Source organism: Chiloscyllium plagiosum, chromosome 3, assembly GCF_004010195.1.
Source record: "Chiloscyllium plagiosum isolate BGI_BamShark_2017 chromosome 3, ASM401019v2, whole genome shotgun sequence".
In the NCBI taxonomy this organism is placed as follows: Eukaryota; Metazoa; Chordata; class Chondrichthyes; order Orectolobiformes; family Hemiscylliidae; genus Chiloscyllium; species Chiloscyllium plagiosum.
Window position 1 is genome coordinate 63,369,616 of NC_057712.1, and position 11,453 is coordinate 63,381,068.

Genomic DNA, 11,453 nt, shown 5'->3' on the forward strand with positions numbered 1-11,453 from the left:
AATAAGAATGTGGAATACAGGGTTAACGGTAGGGTTCTTGGTAAGGTGGAGGAGCAGAGGGATCTTGGGGTCTATGTTCATAGATCTTTGAAAGTTGCCACTCAGGTGGATAGAGCTTTTAAGAAGGCCTATAGTGTATTAGCGTTCATTAGCAGAGGGATTTAATTCAAGAGTCGTGAAGTGATGTTGCAACTGTACAGGACTTTGGTTAGGCCACATTTGGAGTACTGTGTACCTGGTCGCCTCACTTTAGGAAAGATGTGGAAGCTTTGGAGAGGGTGCAGAGAAGATTTACCAGGATGTTGCCTGGAATGGAGAATAGGTCGTATGAGGATAGGTTGAGATGCTAGGCCTTTTCTCGTTGGAACGGCGAAGGATGAGGGATGAATTGATAGAGGTTTATAAGATGATCAGAGGAATAGATAGAGTAGATAGTCAGAAACTTTTTCCCTGGGTACAACAGAGTGTTACAAGGGGACATAAATTTAAGGTGAAGGGTGGAAGGTATAGGGGAGATGTCTTTACCCAGAGAGTGTGGGGGCATGGAATGCGCTGCCTTTGGGAGTGGTAGAGTCAGAATCTTTGGTGACCTTTAAGTGGCAATTGGATAGGTACATGGATGGGTGCTTAAGCTAGGACAAATGTTCGGCACAACATTGTGGGCCGAAGGGCCTGTTCTGTGCTGTATTGTTCTATGTTCTACATCAGGATCTGGATCAGTACATGCATCAGGAAAAGCAGGGGCCCCAGTATCAGCCCTTGGGGAAACTTCACTACAAATCTCCTTCCCTTCTTAAAAAAATAACAATTAAACATTACTTTCTGCTTCTTTTACTTCAGCAAATTTGGTATCCTTGTTGCTATTGTACATTTCATCTTGTGACTATAAATTTCCTCTCAAACCTGTCAGTTGGCTTTTGGAAATCCATTTACACCGTATCAATAGCTTTCCCCTCATCAGCCCGCTCTGTTACCTCATCAAAAATCTCTTAACAAGTTGGTTGGACTTGAGTTTTCTCTCATTAAACTCATGCTGACAGTTTCTGAATCAGCCCACATTTTTCCATTGGACTAAGTCATTGTATCCTGCGTTATTGTTTATCGACCCTGCCCCCCCCCCCCACCACCACTGACTGATGATCACCATAATAAATTGAATTCACGTGTGCCTTTTCCCTTTTTTTACACATTTGAAACTGTTAACTTCATTTTGTTTATATGATTAAGGTAAGAAAATCTCAGTCCTAACTTGGAAGATATTGAGACATTTATCTAGAGGTTAGTTCTTTCTGTAGATATGGGAATTTTTTTTATTGAATTGATACTTCAATGTTGTTGCATGTTTCTGTAGATAGCATAGAAGCCAATGTGGAAACTGCTGAAGTACAAGTTCAGCAAGCAAACCAGCAACTTAGCAGAGCAGCCGAATACCAGGTATTTTATTAAGCTAAATAGAAAGTTACATGAATTCGGTTTTCATTTCCTTCCTTGAGCTTACTCACAATGGTTGCAGGTCAAACAACATCTTACTTTTAAAATTCTTCTTGTTTTAAAAAGCTTCTTGTTTTAAAATCCATTCATGACCTTGCCCCTTTCTATTTCTCATAATCTTCAGTCACACAATCCTCAGAGATATCTATGCTCCTCCAATTCTAGCCTCTTGTTCATCGCCAACTTTAATTGATCAGCCATTAGTGGCTATGCCTTCAGTTGCCTTCAACTCTGACGTATCCTCCCTATCCTTCTCTAATGCAGTGTTTTCCTTCTTTAAGAGACCTTTTTTAACCAGCTTTTTGTTTCTGGTGTAATATCTCCTTATGTGATTTAGCATCATATTTTAACTTCTGTTACTTCTGATAAGTGCCTTTGATTGCTTCATAACTTAAAAGCACAATGTGAATATAGATTTTTGTAGTTCACTTCATAGTTGATTAAATTGAATTGTTGAATTATTGTTTAATTATCATGTGACATGTAAAGATAATAGAGTTGCCTTTCTCTCTACTTGAGATCTATCTGTTGATGCACTTAAAGTATGTTTTTCTTTTTCTTCATTGTTTAGAAATAATTAGATTGACTGACTACATTTTTTTTCCCCACAGCGCAAATCTCGTAAGAAGATGTTCATCCTAATCGTGGTTTTGGTAATTTTAGCTGCGATACTAGGAATCATTATCTGGGCTTCTGTGAAAAAGTAAATTCAGATGGTTTAGTATAGACATTGCACTCAAGTCCTGGCATAACATTAAACATCAATAGAGTGAGGGGTTATTTACTGATGCCTAATACTTTAGTCCAATAAATAATTTAGAAAATAAACAGATATTCAAAGTATGCTTTCTAGCAATATAATCAGAAAATGTAAATTATAAATTAAAATGCTGTGCTTTGCAAATTCAAATGTCACCAATGTAATAATACATATCTTAAGTCTCTTGATGCTTGTAACAAAATGTCTTAGGAATTTTTTTCCTCTGTACCAGGTTGCCATAATCTTAATCTTCAGGATCTGCTGACGATTGTTGATTTTATTTTAGTTTTACCTAATTTCCAGGCAAAAGGCATTCCGATTGATAGAGGTATGCCTGGTCCAGTGCTGAATTTTTGTTCATTTTTTTAAAATGGTGCCAGTTTAACCTCTTTTCTATTCCTGGTCGACTGCTGACACCTTTGGCTTTGTGCCTGCCCATAATCACTAAATGAAGTTAGAATGCACTCAGTTACATCAATAGTATATAGACTCCTTTCTTAAAAAGTAACTTGCAATTGTCTGGTGTTTGCAACATTTGCACTGAATAGATTTAGCCTGACTTTGTAACACATACGCCCCTTTGTATTGTGTGTAATCTTAATGAACAATGCAGAAAGGACTATATTTATATTCCCGGGGATGTATTATGCATTTTAATACAAATTGTGCCATTTTGAGATTGTATGCTTGCATATGGTTTTTCAGATTTGGATTAAAAAATTAGACTAGACTGTAGAACAAAATGCAAAAATGCTGCTTAAATAAACTATTTGTCAATATTGTTGTGTTATCCTTGTTTCCAAACAACTTTAGATGATGTACCAGTTAGCACGTTCATTAAATCACAATTTATTCAAAAGTTGATATGTTTAAAAAAAAATGAAAATTGATATTCATTTGAATATTTAAATTCAAGTCATGTGGCTCAGGCCAGTTGCACAGCCTACAGTAAGGAAATTTGGAAGGAACGGTGAAAAGAATTGTTTCTTAAACACAAGCTAATCGATAAGTAACTGATCTTATTTATCAGCACTTAGTAAGATTTACATTGTCATCTGGTATTTATACAAGATACCAGAAAGTTAGCATTGTACTGAAACACCGTTCCTCAATTTTGTTATTTTTACTGTAATATTCAGGTTCTCTTCAGAAATATCCTGTTTTAAATGCATTTATATATCTAATAAATGTTGAAAACCACCTTTTTGTAAAATTTAAAAGTCCAGTCTTTCATCATAGTACTTGATAATATCATATATGAAGCAAATTCCCGAATGAGTTGTCATGAAAATTAGGCACTTGTAACATTTATGCTAAGGAGTTTTGAGAGGGAAAGGGATTCTATTGTTAACACATTGTTTCAAAAATATTGGCTTCCATTAGACTACCACCTGAGATTCTTGATCCCTGTTCCAGAATACATGTATACCTGCTCTTTTAAATATCTGGGCAGCACGGTGGCTCGGTGGTTAGCACCAGGGTCCCAGGTTCGATTCCAGCCTCGGGGGACTGTCTGTGTGGAGTTTGTACATTCTCCCTGTGTCTGCGTGTGTTTCCTCCGGGTGCTCCGGTTTCCTCCCACTGTCCAAAGATGTGCAAGTCAGGTGAATTAGCCATGCTAAATTGCCGATAGTGTTAGTTGCATTAGTCAGAGGGGAAATGGGTTTGGGTGGATTACTCTTCGGAGGGTCGGTGTGGACTGGTTGGGCCGAAGGACCTGTTTCCACACTGTAGTGAATCTGATCTTAAAAAAAAGTGTTTTATCGCATTTGGTGTCCTCCATGACAATCTTCAAAGTCTGTTCATTATCTTAAAAAGTATTTGTTTGGGAGCTATGTCAGTTAAGTCATTTGGCACCTGTAATCTCCATGACTGTTGAGATTCTGCTTTGATCAAAGACTACTTGTGGGACAGTAAATGTGTGGTCTGTTCAGTGGTTCCTAACACTTTATTCATCAAATACAAGTTTTCTCTCACACGGTGGTGCGTGTATGGAATGAGCTGCCAATGGATGCATTTAAAAGGCAACTGGATGGGTATATAAATAGGAAGAGTTTAGAGAGATGTTGGGAAATGGGACTTAGATTAATTTAGGATATCTGGTTTTCATTAATGAGTTTCCATGCTGTACAACTCTGATTCTAAATGCTAGCCTTCAACTGGAGCGTAGTTGAAAAGTATCATAACAATTTATTATGCATAGAAATATTGCAAGCAATATGCTAAGAGATTAGGAAATATTTTCACTACTTCAAAAAAATCAAAACCATTCATTGATTATTTACAAAATGTATGGATTGATTTATTTTCAATGTCAGGGATCAAATTCCAATTAAAAAGGCAGTTGTTTCCCCCAAGGATGGAATATATCCAGTAGATTGATTTATTATTATTTTAAAGTGTCATGAACTTTAATAATTTATGCATATGCACTGCTTGTTCTCATTTTTGACAACTCCAAGTTGGCAGGAAATATCCAGATTTCAATTTTCTGTAACTATTCTACAACAGTAAAGTATGAAAACAAACATAATTGATTTCCTTGAGTTGTTAGTGTTGGATAGTAAATTGCTACATGTATCAGATGATCAAACAAAATAAGGGTTAAGTCTATCAATCTTCAAGAGTTGGTAAAAGATAGTAAAATCTGTTTCCAATGTTGTAACCTCCCTCCTAAGCAGAACAGTTTGTTATCGTCTATGTGAAGAAGTTGACCCTGTTAATTTACTTTCCACTGAAATGTCACCAGTTAAAATCTTGATATATGATTTAAAGAATAAGTCTGAACACCAAGTGATTAGCCGACAGAACTATACCACAAGATTTCATGAAAATAAAATAAAGAACTGCAGGTGCTGGATATCTGAAACAAAAACAGAAAATTGTTGGAGAAACCCAGAAGGTCTGGCAGCAGCTATGGACAGAAAACAGAGTTAATGTTGCGATTGCAATGACCCTTTTTCAGAAACATTAAACTCTTCTCCAGCAATTTCTGTTTTTTTTCAAGATTGTATGTTTAACAAAAATAAACAATTAAGCAAAGTTAGCAACACCAACTGTGGCTAATAATGACTTGTACTATAATATCAGTTCTACCCTTGTCTTACAAATCTTGAAGATTAATTTACTTTTCCTAGAGTAATCCAAAAGGTATACCACAATTTTCTTGAATTTAATTTAATTGTTCTTGGTATTGCAGCTATTCCTCAACGTGTACATTACATAGAATTCCATCCATTTGCTTTTGGCTAAGTAATCAAGCGCTTGTCCTTGAAGACCTTGTGACCTAACACTTTAGAGCCTTGCTAATTTTCAACATAACGCCAATAGTTTTTAACACCCCTCCCCACCCACAGCTTTGGTGCAGTTTTTTCTAATTCCATTCCAAAGAGCTTTGTGAGGGCTACTACTTAGTTTTCCCACTAGCTTCAGGTTAGAGTATTCCAGCTCTTTTATTTCTCCCTCAAAACCCAATTGAAATGCCTGCAATGGCAATGAGATATGCACATGGTTCATTCTGAGGGAGAAATGCAGATTAGCTACTTTTTATAATTCCAAAGATTTCCTTGATTTTAGAAAGTTCTATGAATAACTTCTGTTGGTAACAACATTGGACAAGGCTTCTAAGACTTATTAGTAGCATTACGTATTTAAGTCTTACCTTTCTAACTCTGGCCACCTTGAGTCAATGTGGCTCCAGACTTACTGTTAATTGCTTTGGATTTATCATTTAACTTTCATTGAAAAGTTCCAGTTCTCAAACCATAAGTTATATTCCTAAAAGTTATATTCTAAAATATATAAATTGTGCACCAGACTTTTCCAACTCATTAGATATTCATGCCAGTGTCCAAGGTTCAGTCCCACTAAACTTCCAGTTAAAATTGGTAAAATGTGTTGTAAACTTTGAACAGTGCTGGATAATAATTTCTTTTCCTACACATTCAGTCCTTGATCTGAGAGTTGATTAAGTAAGTCAGGCAGATGAAATATTCTGTTAAATTCCTCGACTTGGCTGGGATTTTTTTGCATTCCAGAAATCCTAGGAGATTATTAATGCTGTAACCCGATGTACTGTGCGATCCTTTATTGAAAGAACAAAGCACAAATAGTATTGCCATTGATCAAAACAAAACTTTATTCCTTAGTCAGCCATTTTAGGCAGGCAAAAGCAGATGAACATTTTAACTGGAATCATCCACAATTTAAAAATTTGCTTTGTATTTACTGTGTTTATGTATTTACCTGTATTGGTTGAAATGAGACAATGTGACAAAGTGCCTCCATCATTACATCAGTGTATTTGCATCAACATCTGTGTTAATTGGTGCTGAGCGATAAATAAAGGACACTTTGATTAACTAATCTTTTAAGGTGATATCAATTGTCCTGGTAATTTGGGGCTTCCCACAGCTTGGACATTACTTCAGCAACTCAAATGTAACCCTGGTTCAAGTCAGCACAAGATTACTTTCATGTTCTTTCTCGGATGTTCGCTATTCTATAACTCGCCCTTAAGATCACAAACCTACCACAGAACAGATGATAATCTATTGGGCATTAGACATGGGGTAAAAGATTGATAGAGCAATTCACCTCAAATATCAGTCAAAGTAACTTGTACCAATGACATAGGGAACTTCTAGACCATCGTATCCAGAAAGTGCCTCTGTGGTCAGAAACATTATGGTTCAGCATATCAATGAGCAGAAGAAATCTTATTTACCATATTGAAAAGCTTGGTGTTGCACCACTCTCAGTTCAACATTTTAGCTGATGTCAACAGCAAAATGGCACAGATAAGTCTTGGTTTACACTCTGGTATGAAAGATAAACTGATTCACAATATTTTTAAGGAAGAGAGAAATGTGTTTGAGATAAGCAGGAGTTTCTATGTTTTAATTACAGTCTTCTGTTGAGGCACAGAGCTGTGGTATTGGATGGTGCTGTCAATCCCTTTTAAAGTATATGTATGAGTCTTTTCAGATTTTTGAGCTGCCCGCACTGACATTTGGATAGTGCAGTTATTCTGGTAGCTCCATGCTTGCCCTGCAGTCAAACGTCATATCAAGGAGTGCCCTGACTGTAGCAGGGATTTTCTGCAGCTTATTGGGAATGTTGAAGGAATTATTTCTTCTGGAACTGGAGACAATTTGGTTGATCAGGTAGTTGAAAGACTGTGATTGGTGTCCCATGGGCCATGGAATATTTACTTTGTTGGCTGATAACCGATGAAAACAAATCTGACTTGTCAAGTAGGGTGAAATAAATATTGCAATAGTCTTTTATTGGTTTTGATTCTCTTTGGTGATCCTGTCTAAAATGGATTCGAAAAGCTAAGATTATGAAGAAATTTCAGCGATGAGGTCTATTGCTCCCACTTACAACATGCTTCCAGGCATCACAGTATAGTTGGTGTTTGCTGGAAGCAGGTGCATTAGTAATAGTGGTTTTCCAATGGCAGGAGATGACCTAATAGCATTCTTTTGCAGGAATTGATCTCTGTCAAAGTGCTTTATCCAATAATTGAATTAAGTAGACAAAAATGTAAGCTATACACATACACAGTTGTGTAAACTGATATTTATAATCATACAACAAATTAAGTATAGAAAGTGAATTGAATTCCAGGATGAGAATTTTTAATAACAGTATTACTTCTCTCTTCCATTTGAATCACAAAATTGCTTTTTTTTTTTAGCTAATATTACATAAGTGAATTTTGGATCATTACCACTTGAGTGCCCTAAGTTGCTGTAGCCTTCGAAGTGAAATTTAAGGCACTCTTAACAGTTATTTAATATTTGTGGTGCAAGTATCATAGGCAAACCATTCATTGGCTAACTGTTTTATCTTTTGCCAGTATAATATTGCATTGAGGGTTTGGTTTAGTTCATTTTGGCTGGATGGCTAGTTTGTGATGCACCAGGTTGAGGTTACTGTGAAGGATTCTCCTTCTCAAACTTTCCCCTCCGGGTTAAACCAGCACCAGCCATCTGTCTTCATTGAGAGAGCAGCCCTAAGATCTGTTAAGACTATTGTGATTTTACCTTAATTTGTCCCAGCTTTTCTTCAGAGAAATAAAGGGTCATTTCACCAAATTCCTGGTCAGACCTCAATTGGCATTATACTTTGCAATTAAATCCAGAAGATAGCTATTGCAACATTTTAAAATTAACCCTAACAGTTGATGATTTGGCAATCTTGAGGGCTTTTCTTAACATGTCCCACTTTGCTATATAGGTGATAGCAGAATGCCTATTAAGTAATTAATACTTTTTCTTTAGACATTCTCATTAAAATGAACTACATTAGCAACGTACTACAATCCAACCAATTCATTGTTATTGGGGTCTAGATTCGGCAGGGTGAAATTTAAGGAATGTTTTGGTTTAGATTGCAGCCAAAATGAAATAGCAGAACAATGTGATTTCTGGGTCAAGTATATGCAGACGATTGTGTGTGATAATTCATATCTACAGTCATGATATTTTCATAAAATCTCAGTGTAATTACACATCATTTCAGGAATTGAAATTCTACAAAGTAGTGTCTAAGTCACATGCTTGTCTCTGAATTTTGATTTCTGCAATCTATTTGTTTTAACTCAATTTTATGATTAAATTGTTTACACTCTAGTTTTTTAATGCAATTATGTATTTGTTTTCCAAGTTAAACAATTTGATGATCTAAAATTCTTGTTTCTTTTGTTCTGAAGGTGTTTGGCAATATGCCTAATATTGCATTTGTCAATACCACAGAAACCATGTTCTTCAGTGTTAAAGGTATAAATGTTTTCCATTGGGTCTCCATTTAATAGGTCTCTTGTGTGTTAGATGTTTTGTTATAATTTCCTAGGTTAGTTAATTTTGACCTTAAATTCTCTGGAGTTACCACATTCGTGAAAATTCCATTTGTTAGGTGCATTCCCAAATGCTCAAAGAATGAAAAGTGAATGATTTTAAAATCATTCTTTTTATATTTGCATTGATATCAATTAGTAAGTTTTCTTCCATGCATAAAGTTGTACTTTTGTATTGACATGATCAGTTTAAAACGATCAACATATTGTCCCTTTTGTGAGCTGTGTACAAACAAACTGATCCCATTAAATTAAAAATTTACCACAGTGCTTTCCTTAGTCACAGGAAAATTCAGTTGTGTTCGTATAGGATCATGCATTTCTTCATAAACATATGGTAGCTAAAAATATTAACTGCAGATGTGTGTTGTATCCATGTGAATGTTGAAATCTAAGGATCATTTCCAGGACCCTTTTAAGTTCTTGGTTCAACTAGCAATTCTTACTAAACACAATGCATCTTCCTGGTTTGTATGGATTATTATTGTCAAAATGATTAACTGAACAATTGAGCAGCTGCCTTTTAACCACTGTTCTTGCAGCAGTCCAAGGTGCATCGAAGATAAGTTATCATCGTGTTTGGTGCTGACCAGAGAGGATTTTCAAAGTTCATAAGTAGATTTAAAGATTTGTTCACAGCTCATCAGTACTTTTCAGATGAATGATTATTGGCACTGTCATTAGAAACAGAAATAGGAGGTGTCCCACTATTTAGTGTTATCATGGCCAATCATCCATGTTTAGATTAGATTACATTACATTACAGTGTAGAAACAGGCCCTTCGGTCCAACAAGTCCACACCGACCCGGAGGAAACTGGAGCACCCAGAGGAAACCCACGCTGACACGGGGAGAATGTGCAAACTCCACACAGTCAGTCGCCTGAGGCGGGAATTGAACCCAGGTCTCCGGTGCTGTGAGGCAGCAGTGCTAACCACGTGCCGCCCACGGTGTTGAAGCCCTGTTCCTGCATTCTTCTCATACCCATTCATCCATTTAGCTCTAAGAACCAGATCAAACTTGTTGAACATTCAATATTTTGGCTGCAATTGCTTTTTGTGGCAGAGAATTCCACAGGCGAATTGCTTTCTGCATAAAGAAATTTCTCATCTGTCCCAATGGCCCACCCATATCCTTAAACATGATCCCTGATTCTGGCGTCCCTGGTCATTGGAAATATGCTTCCTTTTTTTAATCTGTCTAGTCCCAGGACCATAAAACATAGGCGCACAGGTAAGCTATTAGCTCACTGAACCTTCTTAACCATTAGATGAGATCATACCTGATCTGATAATCATCAACTCCACTTTCCTGCCTTTTTCACTGTAACTTTTGATTCCCTTACAGATTTAAAAAGTCTATTTATCTCGGTCCGAATATAGTTAATTATCTAGCTAAAGAATTGCACAGATCTACAACCCTCAGAAGAGATTGTTCCTCCTCTCGGTCTTAAATGTGACCTTTTAATCGGAAATTACATACACCTCTGGTCCTCGACATTATCTCGGGGTGGCGCAGGAATAATATCAACCAGGGAGGAGTCAAATCTACAATCTCCTGATCTGTTGTTGGATATGTTAGCTATTGTACCATTTCATAATTTTCTATGAGATTTCCCACCACCACCCCATTCTTCTAAACTCCAGTGAATATAATCCTAACTGTTCTAGTCTCTCATCTGTTCTACCATTTTAGGAATCAATCATGGTAAGCCTTTGTTGTACACTCTGTGCAACCAGAACACCCATCTTCGGGTTGGGAGACTAAAACAACACACAAAGTAATGTACAATTTGTTAATTCTCTGAATAGTACATTGGGTTTTTTTACGTTCAACTTGCATCTCTGACACTGATCCAGATTAATTTCTAAGTTAACTTTGACTAAAATAAGTAATCACACAATGACCAGCCAAATACAGATATCTTTGTTAATGTACACAGCCACCTCAGGTGATCTACGTAGATTGTAATATCAGTAATTGCCTGATGGTATAACCGTGATATTCTTGTTCCTAAATCAGATGCTAAATACTCAACTTGGCAGATCTCTTTCTGATGTACTTCAGGCAAGGTCAGACAAGTATGGCCAATTTTACAGTGGGAGAGATAAATTCTGAACAGTGTCTCAGTAGTAGTAACAGTGACAAATCAATTCATACTTGTTGTTTGATTGTTTGCAATATCAACTATCCAACATCTAATAGAGTCATAGAGATGTACAGCATGGAAACAGACCCTTCAGTCCAACCCGTCCATGCCGACCAGATATCCCAACCCAATCTAGTCCCACCTGCCAGCACCCGGCCCATATCCCTCCAAACCCTTCCTATTCATATACC

The 11,453-nt window shown here is 36.6% G+C and overlaps 1 protein-coding gene across 5 annotated transcripts in view; it reads left to right on the top strand.

The window, feature by feature from the left end:
* LOC122544180 (syntaxin-7-like) overlaps positions 1 to 3,030 on the top strand; it is a 60,585-nt gene extending 57,555 nt beyond the window's left edge. For all 5 annotated transcript variants that reach the window (XM_043683221.1, XM_043683230.1, XM_043683239.1 and 2 more), the window contains exons 9-10: positions 1,352 to 1,434; positions 2,103 to 3,030. In XM_043683221.1, the coding sequence (XP_043539156.1) occupies positions 1,352 to 1,434; positions 2,103 to 2,198 (179 nt within the window). In that variant the 3' untranslated portion in view covers positions 2,199 to 3,030. The remainder of the gene's footprint in view (positions 1 to 1,351; positions 1,435 to 2,102) is intronic.
* Positions 3,031 to 11,453: the final 8,423 nt, after the last annotated feature.